Genomic DNA, 26,704 nt, shown 5'->3' on the forward strand with positions numbered 1-26,704 from the left:
GACCTTTGGGGTCTTTCCCAACGCAAATCATTCTATGAGTCTTTGGCTGCCGTGAGATTATAAAGTGTTGGGTTATTTCTGCCCCTCCCTCTCCTTCAAGCAAAGTGATCCAGTTTTGATTTCTAAATGCTGCACCTCTGCCACTCAAAGGGTTAATTCATCACTTCTCGTTTCTGCTCTCCCTGCTCCGGTCACCCCCTCCTCATCTACAGGCATAGGTGGGAAGAACAGCTGGGATTTGGTGTGAATGAATCCAAGTCTAAAGATGGAGGTGTAGGGAGAGCTCAGCCAATCGCTCTGGTGTTAAAATTCACCATTCTGGTTGAACTGCAGGGTGCCAAAATCAGTGTAACCATGCTGGGACTGCAGGCTTGGGAGTCTTTCCTGGTGGGAGCCACAGCACTGACCACAGAATCACAGACCGGTTTGGGGTGGAAGGGACCTTAAAGCTCCTCTCATCCCACCCCCTGCCATGGGCAGGGACACTTTCCACCATCCCAGGCTGCTCCAAGCCCCGTCCAACCCGGCCTGGACACTGCCAGGGATCCAGGGGCAGCCACAGCTTCTCTGGGAAGCTGCGAACAGCCCCAGGGGACTCAGTCCCCTCCCAGGGAACCAGGCTGCTTTGAGTCCCGGTGTCTTGTCCACCTCTGCTCTGAGACAGGGGAACACACCGGATTTGAAGCCCAGTTCCAGTGCGGGAGGGTGGCACCACTCCAGGACTGCATAGATGGATTCGGGCCCCGGTTTCCAAAGCAGGTGCTGCTGCATCACACAAACCTCACCCGGAGCTGGGTTTGAATTACGGGGAGAAACAGCATGAGGAGGGCTTGTCAAGAGAGATGCTACAGGCCAGCAATCCCCCAATTGCTTCACGAATATTCTGGACAGGATACCGACAGGAACCGCACAGGAGCGGTGCCAGGCACCACGCCCTCGTCCCACATGGGGCAAGCACCTTCCCGGGTGCCAACACCTCATTCTATGGGAATGTCACAGCACTCGTCGTCTTTATTTTGGGGCTTGAGAGCAGCACCTAAAGCGCTGCCCGCTCCGCCACTGCTCTGCCCGCTCCGGAGGCTCTTTCCTGTCATTAAGACGGCGAGTTACAGCCTCCTGGGAGGTACCGCAGGAACCTCCCGCTTCTCCGCGAGCGGTTCCGGTGATAATTCCCGTAGTGAGAGCCCCACAGCCGCGCCGAGGCGGCAGCAACACCCCACAAGCCACCGAAGCCCCGCCGCTCGCCCCGCGCACCCCGCACCGCCCCGGATGCGGCCCCGCCGCGCCGAGCGCTTCCGCCAGCGCGTGCGCCGAGCTCTCGCCGCTCCTATTGGCTGGATGAGGCGGAGGGGGCGGGGCCTGGGGGCGGAGACTTTTCCCATTGGCTGTCAGGCGCGGGGGCGGGGCCAGGCGCGGGGCGGCCCTGAGGGCGCTCGGGGCAGGGGCACCGGGAGGGAGCGCGTCCCGTGAGGGACCCGGGTGCGGGACGCGGCCATGCGAGGCCCCGGCGCGGCCATGCAGCGCTTCCTCTGCCCGCTGCTGTGCCTCTGGGCGCTGCGGCTGCCGGCGGGCACCAGCACGGCCGCCCGCGGGCTGGATGTCGCTTCCTACCGGTGAGTACGGAGCGGGCGGTGCGGGGCCCATCCGGGCCGGGGCTGAGCGCGCCGTGCTTGTGCCGCAGGGAGCGGGTGCGTGCCATGTTCTACCACGCCTACGAGCACTACCTGGAGAGCGCCTTTCCCTACGACGAGCTGCGGCCGCTGACGTGCGACGGGCAGGACACCTGGGGCAGGTAAGGGCCGTCCCTGGGATGGGGGATGGGGGATGCGCCGCCCCCCTCCGCCGGGTCTCACCTTGCTTCTCTCTTCCGCAGCTTCTCCCTGACTCTGATCGACGCCCTGGACACTCTGCTGGTGAGTAGGAGCCAGCCCTGAGTGCTCACAGCCTGCTCAAGGCCCCTGTGAGCCACCTGTACGCCTGGATTTTACGTGGTGGTGTCAAAAGTCAGTTATTCATTGACCTGGGAGCTTTGCATTTCCTTTTGTGTCACCCCTGGGAGGCAGGTGGCAGTGCCCCATTGCCCTCTGGAATAAAGAACTAAGGTGTGTGAAGAAAGCATTTTGAAGCAAGATGAAACTGTCAGTCAGTGTTTTAGTAATATCTGTTACTAATGATTTCACAAAATAGTAAAACCAAACTAAAATCAGCCCCAAATATTGAACTGGTCTTTGTTTTCCTGTGAACTCTTAAGCCTGATTCTCTGTTTCCCTGCAGATCTTGGGAAATGTCTCCGAGTTCCAGCGAGTTGTCAATGTGCTGCAGGAGGGAGTGGACTTCGATATTGATGTCAACGCATCTGTCTTTGAAACAAACATTCGAGGTGAGGTGGGGTTTTCTGTAGGGTTTTGCTTGGGTTTCCCTTCTGTACGAGTCTCAGAGATAGTGGTGAGGAGGTGGTCAGAGGGAATTTGGGATGCGGAGTAACAGGACACATAAACAGAGAGAAAAATCCCAAACAAATGTCACTTCCTTTTAGTCTTTGCACGTCCCTTTTTGCTTCCTGTCTCAACACAAGCAGAAGTAGACGTGGCACTTTCAGTATTCTGGCGTGAGGTTTTCAGCATTGTAGTAAACATATTTTTCACTGAAAGAATACAGATTTTATCCTGTCATCTTTTGCGTACTGTTTTGGATTAGAGATTATTAATTTCTAGGGTTATTCTTTTTTTTTTTCTTTTTTTTTTGAAAATCACAAAGGCCTTTGGAATCTTGCACTGGGTTGGATGCTTCAGTGCCATCCAACTAAAAGACACTGTCAGGGTACAGAACTGTTACTTGTGCTTTTGTTGTTTCTCCTGCCAAGTAATTGCTGAGCTAATTTTTGTAGCAGTGTAATTTCTCTGTGGTTGTTATGTGACCATAGACAAGCCTGTGAAATAGCTAATATTAGCTAATATAGCTGTATTAGCTATATAAGTAATAGCTAATAGCTAAGTATAGCTAATAACTCACAGCTGCTGTTAGTCATATGAAAATTCTTGACTCTGGCCTAGACAGTTTTCTCCAAGGGTCTTAAGAACTTTACACAAATAAATGTATTGTCTGGAAGAAATGAAACAGAATTCCCCTCATAAAGGTTTGTGTTCATTATACTGGTGCATAATATCATATATGATTGATTCTGATAGTCTTCAGGGCAGTGCAGGCATAGTAGGGCAAGTAGGGCCTGATGCTTCTAAAATAACAGAAGAAAGATACAGAATCTGAGAGTGGTTTGGGTGGGAAAACACCTTAAAGATCATCCATTCCACCCCCTGCCATGGGCAGGGACACTTTCCACTATCCCAGGTTGCTCCAAGCCCCGTCCAACCTGGCCTTGGACACTTCCAGGGTTGGGGCAGCCACAGCTTCTCTGGGCACCCTGTGCCGGGGCCTCCCCACCCTCCCAGGGAACAATTTCTTCCCAATATCCAATTTAACCCTGTCAGAGGGTCAGTTTGAAGCCATCACTCCACACGTTTCTGCTGTCCTGCAAACAAGCAGAGAGAAACAAATCTCTCTTCTTTTGTGACATTTGAATTAGGCTGGTAAGGGTGAGCCATCTCACTTTTTTCCCCCCTAAACCATGCCTCTGATAACGATGAGCGTAACTGGTGTGAGATTTCCTTCCTCCCCACGTGGTGTAATGGAGTCTGATGTGCCCTTGCAGTGGTGGGAGGGCTCCTCTCTGCTCACCTGCTCTCCAGGAAGGCTGGAGTTGAAGTCGAGGCAGGCTGGCCGTGCTCGGGGCCTCTCCTGAGGATGGCTGAGGAAGCAGCTCGCAAACTGCTGCCAGGTGAGCCCATCTGCTTTGTGTCACGGTGCTGGGGGTCCTGAGCTGGCTGCTGCCTGTGATGGGAGATGCACTGCTTGATGAGCCAGCTCATAAACCAGCCCTGAGCTCCAAGCAAGTTTAGTTTGCAGGGAAGATGTGGCTGTATATGTGCACACATCAGTGTGTTTGTTGCTTGTTGAGAGGAACTGTATTTAATATAAATAATAAATAAAGGCTGTGAGACAGCAGCTTGTAAAGACAAGAAGATGCTGCCTTATATGCTCCTTGTGGGCTGCAGCTGGGCTATGTGCCCTCGTGGCATGCCACTGTTCCCTTGTGTGCACCCATGGAGTGATCACAGCCTCAGTGTTTGCACTTTACTGTCCAGTGTGGTTTGTGACTACCTTACCTGTGCTGTAAAAAAAATGTGAGGCTGCAGACTGCTGCTCTGGCAAGGTGGGAGATCCCAGGACCTTTCCGGGACTGGGTGTACCTTGGGACACCCTCTCTGCCCTTCCCAGGATCACACTCTACTTCTTTTGTTCTCTGCAGTTACTCCAGACCCACTTCCTGCCCATGTGCAGTGGGATGTGAGGCACATGTTTGCTTGAGAGTCTGTTAAACACAACACTGAGCACTTCTGTGACCCCAAAATTCTGTGTTTCAGCTTTCCAGACCCCAACTGGGATGCCCTATGGCACAGTGAACCTGCTGCATGGAGTAAACCCTGGGGAGACCCCAGTCACCTGTACTGCTGGAATTGGCACCTTTATAGTGGAGTTTGCCACCTTAAGCCACCTTACTGGTGACCCAGTGTTCGAGGATGTTGCCAGGAAGGCTTTGAAGGCACTGTGGAAAAATCGCTCAGATATTGGGCTGGTGAGTGAGGAATGGACTTGGAACGTGCTGGGCTGCTTTTTGTGTAGTTTTGTGGGTGCAATTCTAGGCATAAAAAAGCCTCAACAGAGAGGAGACAGAATTAGATAAATAACCACAGTGCTCACAACTGGGCTGAAGGCTCGTGCTTGACATTGTTCCTGACACCTGCAGCATCCACATCTCTGCTTTACTGCAGCAGCCCAACATTATCCCATTGTTCTGGCCCGCACCAGATGTGGCTGGGAGACAAATGCCTCCTGCTGGGTGCTGCAGCTTTTGTGAGAGCAGCTGTAGCAGATTAAATGAGAGGTCTGTCTGATGCCTGATGGGACAAAGGCCTAGGGAAGTGAACAAGAGCATGGCAAGTGCACTGAGATACTACCAGCCTGTACAGCTCTGGGGTTCAGGAATATCCAGAGCTGGGAGCATTATCTCCGTGTTCACTGTCTCCTGCTCTTTTCTACTGTTGCTTTTTTAACTTCTGTGAACTCTTGGTGTTGCATATGTGAAGTGAAACAGATTTATTTATACCCTGTGTTTATTGCAACAAATTATTCACACAGGCTGTGTGAAGAAATGGTTCCCTTTGTTTGCTTTGGGATTTGTTTATTTTTGATTTATACTCCAAATCCTCAGTCATTGCTGGTTTTTTTTCATGTTTGCTAAGAAAGACGTGATCATGTATTTAATTCTTCATCAGCTGGGTTTGTTCACAGGCTGAAGAGTGCCAGCCTCTATTTAAATATTAACATGGCAGCTCTTGTGCCTTTGACATTCTTGGTCTCTATCTCTGTATCTGCACCTCTCCATCCTTCTGTACTCTTTTGTAAGTTCAGAATTAGGACCAGACACTTCATGTTGAAATTGTGCATTTTTACAGTACATTGTAGTGTGTTGTTTTGGCCAGTGAAGCGTTGATAGTGGAAGAATAAAATGTTTATTATATATATAAAATACATTATCAGCATAAAAACGGTATTTTCTACAGTTTGCATTTCTCTGATGCTGATAAATGTGTTGTGTAATGGAGAAAATTGGTTGGACTGGACATTGTCTAGCTGTGAAACTGATGGTCTGATAAAAGGACCAGGATTCCTTGTGTCACTTCAACTCACTCTCTCCTTCTCCTTCACTCCTTCCAGGTGGGGAATCACATTGATGTGATCACTGCCAAGTGGGTGGCCCAGGATGCTGGGATTGGGGCCGGGGTGGACTCCTACTTTGAATACCTGGTTAAAGGAGCCATCCTCCTGCAGGACAAGGAGCTGATGTCCATGTTTTTAGGTGAGTGGTTTGTTTTCTGTGAGAAGGGGCCCAGCACCTGTGGCAGGAGGAGATGAAGGATCTAATGGGGCACATTCATGACTGTTCCTGAAGCCTTTGCTTTTGAACAGTCTGTGGTAACAGTTACCAAAGTGAGTGCCCTGAGAAGTCATTCAGCATGGCTCAAGTGAAAAAGGGGCTTCTCTCATTCTTGAAAATCAGCTTTTTTTTTTCTTTCTTTCTTTTTGTTACACATGGCTTACCTACTCATCTGTTTCTTTACAGAATATAACAAAGCTATCAAAAATTACACCAAGTTTGATGACTGGTACCTGTGGGTTCAGATGTACAAAGGAACGGTGTCCATGCCTGTGTTCCAGTCCCTGGAGGCCTATTGGCCAGGCCTGCAGGTAAGAGCTGTCACAGCAGCAGCATCTGGTGATTCTGTTCATCTGTCAGGGCTTGGTCTTCAGGAAAAAAGTTACAAATATAACCCTCATCTGTGCAGGTTTAAAAGTTTGTGTTGATCTCTGGTGAAATCTACCGTAGCCTCAGCCTATAGAAGATGATGCTGAAGAAAATGTTGATTTTATTTAAAGTCTACAAAAAAAGTCTCCCATTCAGCATGATGGGAGGGCAGTTTTGTTGTAGCAAACTCCTCTGACAGTGGTCCCATAATCCAGATGGGAATGCAAGGAAAAGGAAACTCACCCCTCTTTTCTGTCACCTCACAAATGTTTCATTTGTGTGGATTTTTTCCCATCAAGAGCTTTGCTTTCTCATCAGTCTTCAGGTTTGGGCTGAGGCTTTATTATCTTCCCTAAGAGACTGCATGCTGGGATTGACTAAACATTTGAAGAAACACAGCCTTCTTTAAAAAAAATCAGAGACTTCGTATTATTTCAGGTGTGGGAATGTGATCCAACAGAAAAGCAGCATTTTGAGTCTTACCTGTTCTTAAGGTATCCTGCCCCAGTATCAGTTACACCATCCAGACCTGCTGAAATACCCATTTCTGTCACTGGGTATTTCTTTGCCTGTAGGAATGTTATTGCATCAATTCCTGTGCTGGTTTTTCCTCACTCCCATGTTTTTTTGCTGATTGTTTCCTGTCTCTCAGAGCCTCATTGGGGATGTAGATAATGCCATGAGGACCTTCCTCAACTATTACACGGTCTGGAAGCAGTTTGGGGGCCTGCCCGAGTTCTACAACATTCCCCAGGGATACACGGTGGACAAGAGGGAAGGATATCCACTCAGGCCTGGTAAACAGAACTGAAATTAAATGGACATGGGCTCTTGCTTTAGCTCTGGTAGGGAGACCAAGTGTTAGCAACATCTGCCCTCCACAATTTCCTCCCCAGTTTTGCCCTGACTCAGTTCCTGCACGGATTTTAGCAGGGATTTCCAGAGTCAGAGCGGCACATTTTGTTTTCCCCCACTCACAAAGGCAGGAAGGAAACAGGAAGCAAACCATAGTGTTAGTACAGAAAGGTGGCCTGGTAATGAATTTTGTTCACTGTGTGAGATTTGACATGTTTAAGTGTTAGATTGTCTGGCAGGGGGTGTTTCAGTCGTGAAATGCTAAAGGGACTGCTCGTGTCCTTTAAATCTAGGAAGTGAAAGTGAGTGTGAATAGACCACTTCAGTTCTGCTTGAGTTCCAGAAATAAACTCCTTCTAGTTGCACTAGTAAAGCTCAACATCTAGGAGGGATTCTGTGTTGTCTGTGATACTGTAATGAAATAATCTCTCTTTTTTTCTGAGTTTTTACAACCCTGACCAAAAAAAATTTTAACTGGATTATTGGGTCCATAAATGTAAATGAGAATAATTAATTTCCTTTTGGACTGAGTGTTCAGTCCCCATCCACACTGGACAAATCTACCAAGAATACTCATCAGCATTAAGGTATTACAGGATAAAGACCTGTTTCTTTAGTAAATAAACACAGCATGGTGCTTATGTTGTCTCTATAGAGTATTTCCACTGTGTTGTTTAAAAACTATATTTCGAGGGTTGAATTTCTTGTTTGTAATCATTTCCAGAAGCTTTTCTTTTTAACTTTGACAAGTGAGTATTAATCTTTTTGTCTCTTGCTCCTCTCCCACTCGCTGAATGTAGGAGGGAGCATTAGTCACTCTTACCTGAGCTGCTGCAGGCTGGTTAGAGGGAATTTCTTTGTCGCACATCCTTAGGAAAAGCAAATCTGTGCTTGGAGCCAGAGGAAACACAAGGCAAGCCAGGCTGTTCACCTGATCATGCTGAAGTATTTTTAAATTAGTTCAGGGAATAGCTCATCTTCCTGTGTGTATGGTTTGATAATCTTTGTGCTGGCAAATGTCTGGGTGTTTTGCAGAGCTGATTGAGAGCGCGATGTACTTGTACCGTGCCACGAGAGACCCCACGCTCCTGGAGCTGGGGAGAGACGCAGTGGAGTCCATAGAGAAAATCAGCAAGGTGGACTGTGGGTTTGCAACTGTGAGTGCTAAATCATCTGCCATGTCAGCTAAAAAGGGCTGCTAAACATCAGCTTTCAGAAGGTGTTCTCATGAGTGATGTTTTGCCATTGAGTCAAGCGGTCGCTGTGGGCAAAACATGACTTTTTTCCAACAAGCCCCTTGTATTTCTCTGTGAAGCTGCTCTGGTGACTGCTGGTCATGTTTCTGGTCGTAGCTTCCCTCACAGTGGGCCAAATTCTGTCATGGGCTGTTGCACCAGAGCCCAAAACATGGGAAAGCACCACAAGCTTCTCCTGCGTTTCTAGTAGGTGTTGCAGCTGAGCAGGAACGCTCTTGTGCAGGCTCCTCCTGCCAGGTGTGTGATTCTGCTTTCCCACTAATGCCTTGAAAATCTGGTCAAACACACAAGAAGTGCAGTGAGTGATTTCTATAATAGAGGATTTCAAACAAACTATCAAGCTCTATTTTACAAAAAAGTCTTTTAAAATATTGGGAGTAAGTAGGTAAAAGCCTTAAGATATTTTTCTTTAGCAGGGAAATGATCGGAAGCTCTTCTCCTTGGCCAGACTAAACTGAGGGCAGGTTTAAATGTTAGGAAGAAATTCTTCCCTGTGAGGGTGGTGAGGTGCTGGTACAGGTTGTGCAGAGAAGCTGTGGCTGCCCCATCTTTGGGAGTGTTCAAGGCCAGGTTGGACAGGGCTTGGAGCAGCCTGGGATAGTGGAAGGTGTCCCTGTCCATGACAGGGTGGAATGAGATGGGCTTTAAGGTCTCTTCCAACTCAAAGCATTCTATGATAAGATACAGGGTGAGTTGGTGTCATACTGTGCTGTTTAACTGAAATTAATTCCAAGTTGTTTTTATTTTTCTCCCTAAATTCATAACTAACTGAATTTGATGTAACTGTAACCCACTCTATTTCTTCTCTTGTAGATTAAAGACTTGAGGGACCACAGGCTGGATAATCGCATGGAATCCTTCTTCTTGGCTGAAACAGTCAAATACTTGTACCTGCTCTTTGACCCAGACAACTTCATCCACAATGATGGCTCAGACTTCGATGTGGTGGTTACACCGTATGGGGAATGTGTCCTGAATGCTGGAGGGTACATCTTCAACACTGAGGCTCATCCCATCGACCCTGCTGCCCTGCACTGCTGTAGGAAGCGCAAGGAGGAGCAGTGGGAGGTGGAAGACTTGATGAGGGAGTTCTACTCACAGAAGAAAACCAAGAAATTCACTTTAAAAAGAGCTCCTGACCACGGTGAAGGGGAAAATGCAAAAGACCCTGGAGATGCCTCTTCAGAGAAAGCTGGAGAGAAGAGAAACTCTAAGAAAAGCTCACACTCCCTCCTGAGCTGCCCCAGTCAATCTTTTAACTCCAAGCTTGCAGTACTTGGACAGGTCTTCCTAGATAACACCTGATCCCCTTTGCACCATCCGTTTAAATTACTGAACTTGTTTCAGATTCTGGGAATATATTTTTATAGTTTCATAATGGAAAGTGTGGTATCTCACAATGTGAATTGTATTATGAAGTGAAACAACTTCTCATTAAATTCTGCTACTGCTCCTTTACAAGCCATGACTCAGATACCAGCTGGTAATGCTGTTGAGCTGCTGATCTCAAAGCGGTTGGTTGCCTGAATATCAAGCAGGTGTCCAGAAAGACAAAGAAAGGTCTACATGTTAAATGTACCTTTTTTATTGCATTTTGTGAGTTTTACAGGCTTACAGAAAGACTCCAGCTTATTTTGGTCTATAAAAATGACCCTGAGTTTCTTGTCATAAGGGAAAAAGCAGGAATTACTGTAGCTTCACTACAGCTGTCTCTGTGCTCCATCTGTTACCTCTGGCCACTTTATAAGCATGTAGTTCTTGTTGAAAAATTGTTGGCCAGTGGAGAAAACCTGTTTATTTTGAGGTGAAGGCTCAGATTTGTACCTCTGGCAGGTCTTTTGGGCATGAAGGGTGGCGTGGGGGGAGAGGAGCACTTGGAACATAGAAAAGTGCTCAGTCCCCCTGTTTTCAGATGAGTGTGGGTCAGTACCTCCTGCTTGAAAACCACTTCAGTAAATGTCTACGTAATGTCTGGACAAAAAACTGAGCTGGAGGGTGGACAAGGAAATGTTTGATTGATTCTACAATGTAGCTTGCTTTCTTTTTAAAAAATCTAACATACTTATCTCTTATTTCCCCATTTCCTTCTTCTTTTTAACTTCCCCTTGGGCCCCACTTATTTCACTGCACCTCAGTCAGTGCAGCCACCCCCGGGGTGCCCCAGCTGAGCTGAACACGAGCCCCCTTGGGTGGAAGGGGACTCAGCCCAGGCTGAAACTGCAGCTCTGCCTTGGTGCAGGAGGCAGCTGAACAGATGTTCACGAACCTCTCTGTGTTCAGCTGACTGGGAAAATCCAAACCTTTAAATACATTATTAGTGTCTTTGCAACAGGTGTGTGCAGTGACCAGAAAAGGAGGAATCAGTAGTGTGACCAAGAGGTTTTCTTTCTAAAAGGGAAAACAAAAAGAGCCAGGCAGAAAAGTGATGGACTTTCTTCAAGCCCGCTGGAAAGTGAGGGGGCTGGAGCAAGCTACACATAAGCTACAGTCATTTGAGTGTGCTGGAGGTACAGGATAAATAAATCCCTGTAGCCAGGGAAATACTTAAATACAACTGAACCAGTGCCCGGTCTGTGCTGCTGTGTGGTTGCCTTGAGAAAGTATTTCTTTTTAATTGTTTTGACCTGTACTAGTGCTGTAAAGTTAAATTAAATTTCCATTTTATCCTTTGGGGTAGAAATCCTGTTCCAGTTGTGAATGAACTATGGTGAGAGATGCTTGCAATGTTGGACAGGCATATTGGAATGACTGGTAACCTACAGAGGTTCTAGTTGTATCCTCCTTTCCCAAGCTGCTGACCAGGTATTCTGCATTGATGCAGCTCTTGCAGCCCTACTGAGAGAGAGGAGCCCCTAAAACAGGCATTGTTGGACAACGATGGAGCTCTTCTTAGTGGCTCCTTGTTGTCACCACAGGTTATCTTTTTATTTTCCAGCCATTCACATTTCACACGCTCTTCATTGTTTAATCTGTGGAAAACAAACCCCAGGCCTTCTCCAACAGCTTTGCTCAGTGCTGGGTCAGGTCCTGAATCTCTCTTGGCATTGTCCTACCTGTGAGGTAGAGGAAAATAAAGGACATAATGGGGCAGGGAGCAGATCTCCATTAGATCCCTCGTGTGACCAGGCATTTTGGTACCCTCATCCAAGAACTTCAGCAGCAGAACCAAGGCGCCGTAGCCTTGGGAGTGAGATTGTCCCTCAGCACTGCTGGAGCTGAGAGAACTCACTCATCTGTCCATGGCTACTGTGAGTAATTAGATGGATCTTGATTAGATTCACAGATTCTTCTCAGTTGGAAGGCACCCACGTGGATGATCGAGTCCAACTCTAAGCCAATGGCCCAGACAGGAACTGAAACGTTGGTATTTTGACCAACTGAGCTAATCTCAGTTTAGTGCTATGGTCCGGGTGACTCAGAATAACACAGGACAGCCTCAACTGTGCCTTGTTCCGGTGTTGCTCCATCTTACAAAGCCTTTATTTTAACAAAAACGAACTCTGAGCGCAGTTCTCGGTGAGCTTTTCCTTACACGAAAAACCGTGTGGCTGGGCCTTGCTGAGAGAAATAAAGGTATCGCAGCGGACATAAAGGCACCCCGATGGACACACGGCGGGGCCCGGCGGGAGGCAGAGCCGCGGGGAGCAGCAGCGCGGAGGGGCCGCGCTGTCCGTCTGTCCGTCCGTCCGTCCGTCCGTCCCTCCCACCCGGCGGGTGTCCCTTCCGCCCGCCATGTTGGCCGGGCTCCGTTCCCCGCGCCTGCGCACGAGGCGGAGCGGGCCGAGGGGAGGGCTCGCTGTTTGTGTCCCCAGCGCGGAGGCCATGGCGGCCGTGGCGGGGGGCGGCACCGCGCCCGGCTCCGGCTCCGGCGGGGCCCGCGCCGCGACCACCAACATCTTGGCGCAGCTGCGGCACGGGCAGCTCAGCGGCCGCGGGCTGACTCGCGGGGCGCAGGTAACGCGCTGCGGGCCGCCCGTGGGACCTGGGCCGGGGGTGGGGAGCGAACCGGGGAGGGCCGCGGGGCCTGGGGGAGCCGTGGGGTTTGGGGCTGGGGGTGCAGCGCCTCCTGGCCGGGCCTCTCGCCGAGCTGCATGGCCGAGGAGAGCCCGGCTGGCCTAGCGGGGCCTGCTCGGGAGAACGGCCGCTCCCAGCCCGGGCTCGGCGCTCCGGAGCTCCCCGGACGTGCTCGGGCTTTGCCCCGGTGCTGGAGGGGTGTTCACAAGGGTGTCCCGGTGCTTTCGTGCTCCGTATCCCGCCTCCCCGGCCTCAGCCGGGCTGCAGCAGCACCGCGGAGCAGCACGGGCGTTTGCCGAGCCGTTCTCCGCCTCTTCGGTCGGTGTGGCCTTCCCTGCAGAGAAAGGAAGCTCTGCCTGGGACTGTAACAATGCAGCATCGAAATTTAAACGTATTTCCTGGACAAAGGCAGCCTCGTGGTATTAGGGCTTAGGAGACATTTTAGCTCTGTAATGCAGGTGGTTTCATGAGAAGCTGCTCTAGGTCTGCTTCTTGTTTGTCATCTTTCCCAGTTGATGATGCTGGGAAATACCAAGGAATGAAATCAGCTCCTTACCCCGGGCCTGTGCCTGTCGTGTGCTGATGTTGGCTTTTTTTGAGAAGCTGCTCAAGGATAATTAATTTCTTTTTTATGGAGAATAATTGGGATTTTTCTTGCAGATTAAATGCAAAATGGAGCAAAGACTGGGAAAATGAAACATGAGATAGAGAACTCGCATTCAGGTGCTGATTTATTGAGCTGAAGTATCTTAAGAGAGGTCAGATGGAATAAAATTTGGCATTTCTCTAATTTACTAGCGCAGACAACAGCATTTGCCTTGATAAACAAGGATTCTGAGCAATTATTAAGAGAAGATTTGTTCATCATGAGTGCCTGTGCCTCATTCTGTAGCAGAGAGGTAAAAGAGCAGGTGATTTTTTACAGCTCTTTTGTCCTTATTTTGCTGCTTCCTCAGCTACTAGTTCGGTTAATCCTTAAGAAGAGCCAGTAATTTGCGTGAATATAAACCTGTAGTGACTCTTTTGAAGGAACTTATTTCCTTGGGATTGTTTTAGGAGTGGATTTCCTATGACATGTGGACAAACTTTGTCTCACTGCCTTACCTGTCCACCTCTGCACTCTTTCTTTCATGCACCTCCTCAACCACTGCAATTTCAGTCAGGTAAACCTGTACCAACCTTACGCACCTCTGTTGTCTGTAGGATGGTGCTTCCACTTCTGCGCTTTGGTTTGCTTGAAAAACTCAGTGGTACTGCTTTCATTTCGGGCTTTTAAGCTTTTACAGCAATCAAGGAAACTTCTGCTGGTTGCCTCCTCCTTATAATGCCCAGAAAATGAGGTGGGGTTTTTGTTGCTGTGGCTTTATTTTGTTTTGTTCTGTTTCACTTGAAAAATTTTGGCATCCTTGTGCTGCCCTGAGAGTTAAAGCTTGGACACATAAAGCTCTCAGCACTTCATAAGTGCTGTAGGAGGATGTTTTAAATCACTTTGTATGAGAGCATGGGGTGACAGTACAAGGGTAAATGGCTTCCCACTGCCCGAGAGCAGGGATGGATGGGATATTGGAAGGAATTCTTCCCTGTGAGGGTGGGGAGGCCCTGGCACAGGGTGCCCAGAGAAGCTGTGGCTGCCCCTGGATCCCTGGAAGTGTCCAAGGCCAGGCTGGACGGGGCTTGGAGCAACCTGGGCTAGTGGAAGGTGTCCCTGCCCATGGCAGGGGTGGCACTGCATGAGCTCTAAGGTCCCTCCAATCCAACCCATTCTGTGATTCCCTTGGACTAAGACGGGGAAAAACAACTCCCTGAATGGTTTTGAACTTTATATCCATGTTTCTGTGCTTTTACCCTGAATCAGTTTTTTTGTTTGTAGATGATCTAAATACAAAACACTTTGATGTAACTTTTAAAGAAGCACAAGGCAGTTTTGGCTGCTTTTTTTTTTTTTTTTTTTAAATTCTATTTTTTAGCAAAACATTCCCAGTTTTCCTGCAGTTGACTCCTCAGTGGCAGCGTGGGAGCCCTTGCTTACATTTCTCAACAGATTTGCTCCTGAAAAGCCTGAGAGCGGGTCAAGTTGCTGTGTTGAGGTCTAGAGCAAGTCATGAGAGTGTCCTTGAAGCTCTTTCTAGCTGTCTTTTGGAAGGAGGTTTTGGGTCATGTGGTGCCTGGACTGCACTGCTGGTGTCCTGTGGGGAGGGGAAACCCTTCACAAGATGTTAATTCAGGGTGATGGGGGAACACAGTTCCGTGCTGGGGTACCTGCCGTGGGCAGCAGTGGCATTTATCCTCGAACAAAGCTTTGTGTACTATTCTTAGGTGATCTCAAGATCCATTTTTGTATGAGGAAAGCTGGGGCTTAGCTGTGAGCTGGGATGGATCACTCCTGACAGGCCTGCATCTGAAAGTTTGTAGCTCTGATCTTGCAGGGACATAAAAGCACTTTTGACAGCAACAGCCCCCTGAATATCTGGCAGTTTTGAGGTCATCTGAGGCTCTGAAATCTGGATCGCTGCTTGTTCCTGCTGTACTCACCTACCCTGAGCCCTTGGCTTCCTTGCCAGTTGGTGTCTTGCTTTATTATTAATAATAAATTATTCAGAGAAAGGCAACAGAGCTGGAGAGTCAGTCATATGAGGAGTGGCAGAGAGAGCTGGGAAAGGGGCTCAGCCTGGAGAAAAGGAGGCTCCAGAGGGAACTTCTGGCTCTGCACAACTCCCTGACAGGAGCGGGCAGCCAGGTGAGGGTCAGGCTCTGCTCCCAGGGAACAGGGACAGGATGAGAGGAAATGGCCTCAGGCTGTGTCAGGGGCGGTTCAGGCTGGACATCAGCAGGAATTTCTTCCTTGAAAGGGTTGTCAGACATTGGAAAGGGCTGCCAGGGAGATGGTGGAGTCCCCGTGTCTGGAGATGTCCAAGAAACAACTGGACGTGGCACTCAGTGCTCTGGGCTGGCTGACAAGGTGGGGATTGGTCACAGGTTGGACTCTACGGTCTTGGAGGTCTTTTCCAATCTAAATGATTCTGTGATAAGACGTTGATTAGCTAAAGCAGATTACAGTAGATACTGCCATTATTTGTTCCTATATCCGTTTTATCCACATTGCTGGCATCAGCTGCTGCCCTGCACACAGACCTCGGTGTTGGTATCAGATTGCATAACCTTGGATCAGGATTTGCCCCTGCCCTGAGCACAGAGCCAGTGCAAGGGGCTTTTGCAGGTGCTGGTGATCCAGCAGCAGGAACAGCTTTCCAGAAGCAACACATTTCTAATAAGGAAGAATATTGGTTGTGAGGGGCCTGGTGTGTTGTCCTTCTCGGGGCACAGCTGTGACATGGATCACAGGCTCTGGGACAAGGTTTGTGCTGCTGTTCCTTGAAAGTCGAGAACACTCTGGCTCAGCTGATCAACTCAAATCCCCTTAGCAAGAGGGTACACACTTCATCTGCTGCAAGCCAGCTGTGAACAATGTGGATATGGCATGAAACCAGAAGATTTTAGGTGCAGCTCTGGGAATCCCTGTAGACAGAGCAGTGTAATAATGGACTAACAGGGATTTGTTGGCAAATTTACGTGCTCCTGGTGCAGTCCCAAGAGCTGAACGTCAGCACTGGTCTCACCCTCACACGATTGCCAAGGCTTAGCTGAAACAATCAGAATGGAAAAAAAGAGTCTGTTTTTCCAGCTGTATTTCATGCTTTGCTATCCCTAGGAGCAGACACTTCCCTTAGCGGGATAGTCCCTATCCACTCTAAAAAAAGCTCTATGGAAGGAGAACTTTTTCTTTCTCAGACATCCAGATTTCCAAAACCTCCTGCCATTGCAGGTTATCAGCAGGAGTGGCTTCCTAACCCTGAGAAAAGGTTTTGTTTTCGAGTCAGTTTTTTGTTTCCTCCTTACAACAGCACCAACAAACCAACATTCACGTGAATATAATCCACTTGAGTAGCTTTAATTGTGTGGGTGTTAGCAGGCTTAGGCCTCTTCAGGGGAGGACAGTGAGTGAATGTTGGAAAGCCTGGACATGCTTTTATTATGTAACGGGACCAGAGCTCTGTCATGCACTAGAAATGCTCAAAAAGTGACTGTGTTGGACTTTAGTTGTGTTGGTGTCTGGTTTTTTTGTGTGACTGAAGATGAGTGAGAAGAAAAATGTAGACATGGTACTCTTTATCCCTCTGCTTTTTCTTAGCTAACCCTACAGATTTTGTTTTCTTTCAAAATGAATTAAAGAAGAAACTTAGGAAGTTCCAAGGAAAAGTAACAACTGAGAAATAATATAATTTTAATATAATTATACATAGTAGTTGATTTATTTTTCTCTGAGAGTAAGATCAGCAAAGCAAACACTAGTAGCTCTGTTCTGATCTGGTAGATCCTGTAGTGGGTTTGGCGAGCTGCTGGTGTCAGAGGTCTAGGTTGGAATTGTCTTTTTCTGGGAAGTGCTGTGGGGATTGGAGATTCAGGAGACCCCGTTCCTTGCCTGGGTAGACCAGCTCTGCTTCCAGTTCTGATGAGTAGAGCTGTGGTCTGGGAGCTGTGGGAATGGTTAGGCCTGGCTGCAAGCTATGGCATGTTTTCTCCTAGGACAATGTGTCCCTGGGTTCATGCCTGGCTTTTGGGTTGGCAGGAGAAGGGATGGGGGCCCCAGCCAGGGCTGGGGAGGATGGAGAAACAGGGAATCTAGTTAAGGGAATCTTTATCTGCACTTGAAGAATGAAGGAGCTGGAAAGAGGCTGGACATAGGTGTTCTTACACGGACTTCTCCCGGCAGAGTTTCCTTTTAGGAATAATATTTGTGGGGCTGTGCCCTGTGTTTGATCAGCTGGTGACTGACCACAGTGTGTTCTGCCCGGGAGCTGCAGGGCTGCAGTTCTCAGTTTCTCCCTTGGAATGCTTTCCAGAATCGCTCTATGGGCCAGCAGCTGTGTTCCTGCAGAAGCTGTTGTGTTAAACCCAAAACTTGCAGGGTCATTTGCCTTGGTCACAGGCTTTTGTGGGAAAAATTGTGTGAGGAGGGAGAGAGCTTAGCCAGGCTGATGGATGGTTGTTAGCAACTGGAAAGGAAAATGCAGTAAAAAGCTGGGATGGTGGGGCACTCCCCAAAATCCTGGACAATCATTCTCCTGGCAGTCTGTCAGAGAGGACTTCTTGAATTATTACTGTTCAGAGGAAAAATAATTTTTTAATTGCACAAATATTAGTTTTCCTGGTTTTTTTTAAAGGTACAGCCTAAAAGGCTTGAAGGAAAGGATATGGAAAGGCTTTGATATTATTAAAAATACATGGAGACCGTGTGCTTGCATCTCTTTATCAAGATCCATAATCTTGTGCCTGTTTCTTTTTAAACTTTCAGGACATTTGAATATATACTCCAGAAGTGGTCATGGAAAATACCAAGAATGGAAATTCTGCTTTTTTTTAAAAGCACATCCAGTCTTAATGTATGGTTGCAATGAGAAATTGAATTTAAAAAGCTTCTAAGCAATGTGTCATAGCTGTGAAGTCTGTCACAGCAGCAATCCTTCAGTGCTGTGAAGGATTCCTGGACACCTGAGTCACTGGTTTTGCTTTCTGAAAGGTAACAGCAAATGCCCTCCTGTAGGGCTCAGCAAGACAGTGAAATGTTTGAAGGGTAAAATGTGAAATAGAGACACAATTTTCAGGAAACTGTTTGCCCTGTTTTGGAGAGCAAAGGGGGCAGGATTAGCTCGTGGTGTTTCTGCTGCTGTCACCACTCCTGGGCCTTCGGTTCGTTGGCAGTTGTGGGAAGACACAGAGGTGTCACTGACCACAGCTCAGCACAGGGGTGGAGGCAAGGTTAGGAAATCAGAGATTTGCTTTGTAGAGCAAGGAGAATTATCACAGTGCAGGAGCACAGGTAAGAAGGAAAATCCTCACTGGAAGGGGAAGGGATTTGGAAGCAACTTCAGCTCCCAAGAGATTTCAGGGCAGTAAGAAGTGTTTTGGCAATGCTGGTAACACAATGCTGAGCATGTGCCAGGGCATGGACATGGAGCAGGGGGGAAGAGCTGCTCCTGTGCTGCTGGAGAGGCTGTGCCTGGAGGATGAGCAAAGTGGAGGGGGAGAAGTGAAAGGGAAACTAGACTGATCTAGGGATGGATTTAGGCAAGTATTAACATATAACTTCAGGAAGATGCAGGTATAATTATTTATTGACCATCATGAAAATTGGTGTTGTCAGGGCAGATTTAGGCTGGATATCAGGGAAAGGTTCTTCCCCCAGAGGGTGCTGGGCACTGCCCAGGCTCCCCAGGGAATGGGCACGGCCCCGAGGCTGCCAGAGCTCCAGGAGCGTTTGGACAGTGCTGCCAGGGATGCCCAGGGTGGGGTTGTTGGGGTGTCTGTGCAGGGCCAGGAGCTGGGCTTGACAGTCCTTGTGTGTCCCTGCCAACTCAGGAGATTCTGTGCTGTTTATTCTGTCATTTTTGAAAGGATTTAGAAGATAGGAGGATTAGAAAGAAAATTAAAAGAAATATGCAGAGTTGTATGCAGTGTCTTTATTCAGCCCTTTGTATACTGTCAAGGAAAATTATGCACAAAACTTATTTAAACTGTGTAGTCAGAAAGTGTTCCTATGGTAGTTAACAGTCTTTGGAGTAATCTTCTGGGAAATCCTGAGCTCCAGTTCCTTGGGAGTCTTCAAAGAGAAAACCACTCAGTCTGTTCTACCTTACAGTCATGGGTGACACATTTTTATCTCTGAATTTGAATCCTCTCAAAGGTCTCTCATTGCCCCTTCCAGCAAATCCACGCTGCCACAGCTTCCTGGCACAGCTGGAGCAGGGGGACGTGGATGGTTCTGGTGAGGTGGTGATCGCCTGGCTGGGGAACAGCATTCAGGAAACCACAGGTGTAAAACCGGGGTTGTATGGACAGATTTGGACTGGGACATGGCTTGGGAGCTCTGCATGAGCTGCTGTGTGCCACTGTGTTTTCAGGGATCTGCCTGGAACAGAACCACTCCAGAGAGCTCCAGTGTGCTGTCCTTGGGTTTCTCTGTGAGCCAGAACTGGGATATGTTGCAGCAATCTGGGAAGTGACCGTGTGGAGTCCTGGTGTTTGTGCCAGTTTGGTTTGCTGAATCTGCGTCTTAGGGAGGCTTTGATGCTGCTGCTCTTGTTTTCCCAGTAATTGATCCTTATTCTGGCATGTCCTAACGCCAGCAAGGTGTGACAGCTGCCAGCGCTTGGGGAGGTCCTGGCTTTTAATGGATGCCTCTTCCAGCTGGGCTGCTACAGCCTCTCCTTCTTGCTAGATAATACCTAACTTCTCAAGTTTTGTGTGCAAGATTTCAAGCATTTTATCCAGAGCTTTTCAGTAAAAGAAAATCAGTGTTGGATTACACTTTTCGTGCTTGATTGAGATAAAAAAGTTCTACAGAGGAAAGGAGCCCCAAAAGACCCAGGGCTGATTTTGATGACTATTCAGTACAATTTCCCCCAAAAGAAAATCAGTTTTGCTTATAAATGAAAAGCATTGACTAGCTGCTGTTACAGAAAACAGGAGATGCACTTTTGAACCAAAAGAAAGACAGCTCCACAAAGTCTGATTGAATTTTAATCCCTTCACAGAATCCAAAGTCTTTGCATTGGCAAATACCACCCGGCCACAATGGAAATATCCCGAGCCAGAATATCCTCAAATCCAGAGCAGGGACCACAAGCCAGAGCTTGCAGTAAAACCAAAGATGTGTTAAATCAAGAGAAAGAAAACCTTTTTTTTATTATTTTTTATTTTTCTTTTGAAAGCAGTTAAAAGATGATGAGAGCAAGGAAACATTTGCTTCACTCTTTTAGAATTGCAGTTCTGAAAGGTTCCTGTGGCTTCCTCTCGGAGCCTGGGGCAGGGAGAGGAAGCCCTGCTAGTACAGAAATGGGAGCGGAGATGGCTCAGATGGATCCTGCCCCAAACCAAGAGGCATACATGTGATTAAAAATGTGGTGTTAAAACCCAGGACAAGGTTTTAATGTTAATTAAAGGTTTTTGGCCTTTCCTGAGAGCATTTAAGTGCTGAATTCTGTTCTGTGCTACTGGAACCTGAGATTGCAGCCTGTGCATGTCATCCCTGCCTGTGGTATCTTCCACATCAGCTGGGGCTGGGGAGTTGGACTCTTTCCCTGGCATTTTGCTGTGTGTTCTTTGCACTTTGCCCAGCAATTCATCCAGTTCTTCCCACTGCCTGTGGGGTTTGTACTCCTCCCACACCTGGGATGGGGCAGTGGTAGAGCTCCTTTGGCTCATTCTGTGCTCGGTATCTCAAGGAGAAATGGAATCTGTGACTTCCAAGGAGCTGACCCAGACCTCAAATGATGAGAGGTCATTTTGGCTTTCTGGTTTGGTCCTTTGCTATTTCTCAGTCTTGGAAGGAAATGGTATCATTCTCCAGCAGTGCTGGTTGATTTCTCTGATTCAGAAATCAGAAAGCATGGAAAAGTTAAAAACTGGAGAGAATTTTATGTCCCAAGTGTGCTCATGCTGTTTCAATCACTGCTTGTAGTAAGAAAACCTGGTACTTCAAGACCCTCAAAATTCTTATTTACCTAAAATTTTAAGTATTTCATCAGCAAAAGAATCCTAAGTACGTGGGGATCTTACAATGAGGGTGAGGACCCACATTAGATACATTACCAGGCTGAGTTCTCAGCTTCCATCAGTTTTCTGGTCTTCCTGTATAACAAGCAGTGAAGAGGGTTAAAATCTCAGTCAGAAATTGGAGTATATTTGCATATAATTGCCTAATCAGGAATTGAATGGCCCTTTGGAATTGTGCACTGAGCTGTGTCTGAGAACGATGGCTTGGCTGAAAGAATAAGAAGCGAGATTTAAGCAGGTGGGAGGGGAATGTCACTTAACCACAGAAAGGTGCAAAATGAGAGCAGCTTAGGGGTTTAGGCCTAGGAGTAAGAGCAAACCCACAAATGTGTCAGTGGGGTTTAGGGTGGATATCAGGGAAAGGCTCTTCCCCAGAGGGTGCTGGGCACTGCCCAGGCTCCCCAGGGAATGGGCACGGCCCCGAGGCTGCCAGAGCTCCAGGAGCGTTTGGACAGCGCTGCCAGGGATGCCCAGGGTGGGGTTGTTGGGGTGTCTGTGCAGGGCCCAGAGCTGGGCTGGGTGATCCTTGTGTCCCTTCCAGCTCAGGACATTCTGTTTTCTAAGGTTTGCTTTGAGGTGCTGACCAGAGGATTGGGGTTTTCTTTATTTTGTTGTTTTTATTTGGAGGGCGTATAAAATGTTTGTAAACGCAGCCAAAAATGCTGCTGGAATTGTTGTCTGCTTTACCTTATCCTGTATACAGTGATAAGTCCCTGTGTTGGGGCTGGTGTAGGTACCTCTGAAGTATCAGAGAGGAAAGGAGTTAAAGCTTGGTTGTCATTGGCTGGATGGTGAATTTTAATTTTAAGGTCCTACGCTCCTCCTTGACAGATTCTCCTGGCGTTAACCTGGAAGTATTCAGACTTCAAAACATCTTTCATGGATTTTAAGCAGAATATTTCAGTCTTGTGGTGCTACTTCTTTTTTTTAGGTGTTAAACACAGTGATGAATATGAGTAGCAAATGCCAAGGTGTTCTTTTTTGTGGTTGCAGCCTGTTTCTCAGGATAATGCCACTTATCTACTGATAATGACACTTATCCACTAAATCTACTGATTTAGTTGGTGGTCTCCATCTACAACCCAAGCCCAAGACTACAGAGGGAATTTTCTCTCTGTCTTTGATATGTTCCTGCTTGTAAATCTTCATGGTTTGGGTCATTACTGTGACCAATAATGACTTCAGGGACTTGGCTGAGGGAATACTCCTTTCTAGCTGAATGCATCAAGTAATGAAGCCTTTCCATCCTCAGCATTCTTCACCTTGGACCAGTGTAATTTGAGACAGTGGCAGGGCACCCATTTCCTCCTTCACTGACCTGTCAATTGGAGTTCTGCTAATGGAATTGTTTAGAGACTAATGTGTTCCCATTTTAAAATACACAATCAATAGAAAAATACAGGATGAGATTATGTACTCTAAGTGACATCTGCTTTAAGCAGATTAATATTTGTCTGTGCTGCTTAAGATACTTTACATCTGTAAAATTCTGCAGTTACCTGTCCTGGATAAATTGCTGCATGGGAAGACATACTGGATTTTGTAAGCTCTTTTTCCAGGAAGGTGATAAGGTTATTTTCCTGGTTATGAAGCGTTGGACACATGGGAATTACGTTCTTCCTTCATTGCAGATCACAGAGGCCTTGTTGAAGGAAAGAGATAAACAAGCAAAATGGAATGGGATCCCCCTGCTGTTGCAGAAGCTGTACGAGCACAGCCACCCAAACAGCGACTTCTCCCAGTGCCAAAGCATCCTAAAGGTACTGCCTGCACACTTCTTCCTAAAGCTTGAGATACTTTTGTTGTGGGTTTCTTTAAAGTCTACTGTGATCATACTCCATACTCTATTAATTATTTAAGCTGTCTGCATGGTGGTATCTGTCAAAAACTGGCTGGTAAGTGAGAGCTGGGGTTGCAGGTGATGATGAGTCAGTGGATCGCACAGACAGTGGAAGATAATTGTGTTTATACTGATGAACAGTTTTGTTTTTGAACCATCTCTGTATTTATTCCCTACATGCAGGAAATTTCTCCACTCCTTTCGATGGAAGCCATGGTTTATGTCACAGAAGACAGAAAAGCTGCTCAAGAGTCCAGTTTCCCAAACACATACACATTTGACTTGTTTGGAGGAGTCGATGTAAGTGTGTTTTTTCAACAATATCGAAAGATCTGTATGATAATCATCCCACTGAGAAATCCTTCAGTGAGGTCTTTGAAGCTTCTAAAATTCAAGCTACAGGATGACTTTACCAATTTGATGTTAAGCATTAGAATTTTGCCTCTTTCTGTTAATCAAAATAGGAAAAGGGTGTCTTTTTCAAGGTATTACATCCAAAGTGAGGTGTTTTTTTCTTATACAATCTAGAATACCTGGCTATTTCTTTAGTCACTCTGTTTTTGCCTTGAAAAAGATTAGACCTTCAGTTCTGAATGAAGACAGTTTCAAATGCTTCCTAGTTGTGAGATAAAATAACACAATTGGCCGTGGAGCAGTGAGAATTTCACTTAACATTGGGGGATCTGGGGCAGTTTGAGCACACCAGGGCTGTGTCTTAGCCAGGTTGTCTGTTTATTGCTTCATCTATGGCAAAGTTTTTTAAACAGAACTGGAAGGTTTCTGTGGACATTTTGGCAATTTACCATTTTGTTTATTTGCTTTAATTCTACATTGCACAAATACCCATTTGCTCAGTTTTATGGTGCCTGGCTCTGGCTTGGCTTTCATTAGAAATGTATGATTTGTATTTTCCAGTGAACTAATTGACACTCTCTTTTTATTTAGTTTAACTAAACAGATTTTGCTATTTATTTCTTGTTACACTTAGCTTGCTTTTACTTAAAGCTTCTGTTTATGTTGTTTTGAAATGAGCACTGGTTTAGTTGTTCCTGTCAATTGAGGGCAAAAGCTTTCAACTACTCAAGCAAATGAGAACACTATGAAAATGTTTTCAATTTCCTTTGTTTTTAAAGGGAAATTGTGGTACTCCCTGAAGAAATGATTTTAACATAATGCACAGCATCTCTGTGTGTTGGGGACAGCTTGTTTTGTTGGGTTTGGTTGGTTGGGGCTTGGTTGGTTTTTTCCCCCTTGGGCTGGAGATGGTGAATGTCAGATACACTGCAATTACCTGGTGCTGTGGGCAGAGATTTGGCTGATAGAGGTGGGTTTAGTGGGATTAAAGGCAGTGATAGAAACCAGTGCTATGTGTTTTCAAAAATCCTGCTCTAGGATTTGAAGGGAAGAAGTTTGATCTGCTGGTGCTGTGTGTGCCATGTGCTGATTTTATTTTGCAATATTTTGAGCTGTGGAACCTGAGTAACTTTGAAGGACACTCAGTTTGCAGTGTACTCCCTAGGCTACAATGTGTGATAGTTAAAATATTTTTGGATTCTGACTGCCTTTACATTGAGGAAGAACAAAACCACCTTGGTTGGCTCCTCCCTTTATATGAATCCATGTAAAAGAAGACCTGAGAGTGCAAACACATGAGATGATACACAAACCTCATGGATTTTATACCTGAATGCATCCCCATTCCAAGAAGCACGATCTCATAATTCCCTTTTTGCTCCTTCTGCCTCTGGTGAGAGGCAGAAAACCCAAGAATTAAAGCATAAACCCCAGACTTTGAGGTGTGCATTGTCCTCCTAAAACACAAGCCATTAATACGAGATCTGCAGTGTAATAATTAATAGGGTAGAGAAAAATGCTGTCATTTTCTCTACCTTACTAATGCTACAGCTGCTACTACAAATATTGCTCGAAAATGTATATTCCTCTTAAAAGTTGCCTATTTATTTATGTCAGTGCGTATAAATGTGGCCTCCAGTGATGCCAGGTGGTTTCCTCTGTGTCTGGGTCAGTAGTTCATTAAAAGAAGAGTAAAGTTAAGATGGGACAAATAGATCAAGCTGTAAACTCTTAAGTATCTTGTGAGTTGGCATTGACAGGGTGATGCCGACGATTTTAAACTGAGTTTTAAACCCAGGGGCATTTGCAGTAGTTCTTGCAGAAGTCACCAGTTCCTTCTGGTAGCCAACTTTCATTTTTAAATAAACTGCTGTTTTTTCAAATGTTTTAAGCTAAACCAGTGGTATAGACTAGAGCAACTAAAGATCAGTTCTGCATCAGTCAGAAACACAGTCCTGGTCTTGGAAAGCTGATTGTTACATTCCTTTAATATAAATATAAATGTAAATATACCTACAGGGTCCTGTACACAAGTAGTGTCTTTTTGGTGCTGAGATAAAATCTGGAGCTGCTAAATTTTGTCTGGACCTGAAATGTTTTTGAAGCCCAGCAAGATTTAAAGAAAGCCTTGGCAAGATTTGCATCTCTTTGCAGATTATTGCTGAAGATTCCTTATTTTAAGAGATGTGTGATCACCATCCTTGATGTTATCTGTAGGCATGTGAAATTACATTCTTTGCAAGCTCAAATTCTTTAAAACTTGCTCGTGGGAGATTATTTTGCACAGCTCTTACTGTTTCTTCAGAGTAAATGCAACTATTATTTGTCAGTGTGATTTTGACACCAGTGGGGGTTTGATTGTAGAGCCTTCATTATTCACCTCTGTGACTTCAGCAGAGACAGGTTTGGGTTTGTCACTGACAAATTAATTGGTTATTTGTATCTCAGTGATCATTCCCTTAATTCTTTGTCTTATTTTTACAGCTTTTAGTAGAAATTCTCATGAGACCAACTCTTATTACACAGAAAAAGAAGCAGAAAAGTGAGTAAATAGGTGGTTTATCTTTTTCTTTTCCCCAGTTTTGCCTTATGTTTCTGTTTCAGACAGAAATCATTCTATTTTTCTGTTATTCTCTTTCCATCCCAGCAATTTCCTGTTGATTCATTTAAGAATGAATCATTGGTGTCTTTGTTCTCCGTGGTACTGATCCGTGCTGGGATTTGGGAGAGTCACCTGTTTCTGGGCACGGTTCCGGAGAGTCACGCACTCAGCACAACATACTTGATTCAAAGCATTAATCTGCAATCAGTGGAAACTGTTATGGTTACTGTGCCTACAGCTACAGTGAAAAATTATCAATAAAAAGCCACAAAACATTGTTTATGTAATGGGAGCTGCAGAGACTGGGAGATGAGTAGCTCAGGAAAACAGCACGCTTTTTGTTATGTGACTACTCATTTCCACATTGCTGTAAGGAGAGGGAGTGCAGTGGCTTCAGCTCAACTTTCCTGCTGGAGCAGCTTGGCTGCAGTGTTTTCATTTCCCCTGTTTGGGATTCTGCTGGTTCCCTAAGCCCTTCTGAGGGAAGGGAATGTCATGGTGCACCCTGTGCCCGCCAGCCAGGGAACTTCAAAGGTGAAATGACTTGAACTTGAGCTGTAGACAATTGTAGGCCTGTGCTGAAAACATATTTTAAATATTAAAGTGCTGCAGTAAAACAGATTGAAAGTTTTTTATGAAGTCTAGGCGCTGAGAAAACAGCGTGAGTTGCCAGTGGAGAAAATGGCACGAAGGGTAGTTTTTCCCCCCCCCCCCCATACAAAAATAATTTAGCATGTGAACAGCTC

General features: G+C 46.5%; 2 protein-coding genes across 2 annotated transcripts in view; both read left to right on the forward strand.

The window, feature by feature from the left end:
• The first annotated feature begins 1,438 nt into the window (after positions 1–1,438).
• EDEM2 (ER degradation enhancing alpha-mannosidase like protein 2) lies at positions 1,439–9,993 on the forward strand. The gene is made up of 11 exons (XM_048322016.1): positions 1,439–1,613; positions 1,682–1,792; positions 1,874–1,913; positions 2,275–2,380; positions 3,710–3,835; positions 4,482–4,693; positions 5,836–5,977; positions 6,242–6,366; positions 7,077–7,221; positions 8,315–8,436; positions 9,349–9,993. The coding sequence occupies exons 1-11, from the start codon at positions 1,495–1,497 to the stop codon at positions 9,838–9,840; spliced, it is 1,740 nt and encodes a 579-aa protein (XP_048177973.1). The 5' UTR covers positions 1,439–1,494; the 3' UTR covers positions 9,841–9,993.
• A 2,268-nt stretch (positions 9,994–12,261) lies between these two features.
• The window catches only part of LOC125334585 (transient receptor potential cation channel subfamily C member 4 associated protein), a 35,050-nt gene continuing 20,607 nt past the window's right edge, over positions 12,262–26,704 (forward strand). Inside the window, exons 1-4 of the mRNA XM_048321579.1 lie at positions 12,262–12,489; positions 22,794–22,922; positions 23,186–23,302; positions 25,841–25,898. Coding sequence (XP_048177536.1) covers positions 12,268–12,489; positions 22,794–22,922; positions 23,186–23,302; positions 25,841–25,898 — 526 coding nt within the window. The 5' untranslated portion in view covers positions 12,262–12,267. The remainder of the gene's footprint in view (positions 12,490–22,793; positions 22,923–23,185; positions 23,303–25,840; positions 25,899–26,704) is intronic.

The sequence above is a fragment of the Corvus hawaiiensis genome, chromosome 17 (assembly GCF_020740725.1).
Source record: "Corvus hawaiiensis isolate bCorHaw1 chromosome 17, bCorHaw1.pri.cur, whole genome shotgun sequence".
Classification (NCBI taxonomy): Eukaryota; Metazoa; Chordata; class Aves; order Passeriformes; family Corvidae; genus Corvus; species Corvus hawaiiensis.

Coding starts and splice junctions, on each gene's coding strand:
- EDEM2 (XM_048322016.1), top strand. CDS start 1,495: ATGCGAGGCCCCGGCGCGGCCATGCAGCGCTTCCTCTGCCCGCTGCTG. Junction 4,694..5,835: donor ATCGCTCAGATATTGGGCTG/GTGAGTGAGGAA, acceptor CACTCCTTCCAG/GTGGGGAATCACATTGATGT. Junction 8,437..9,348: donor TGGACTGTGGGTTTGCAACT/GTGAGTGCTAAA, acceptor CTTCTCTTGTAG/ATTAAAGACTTGAGGGACCA.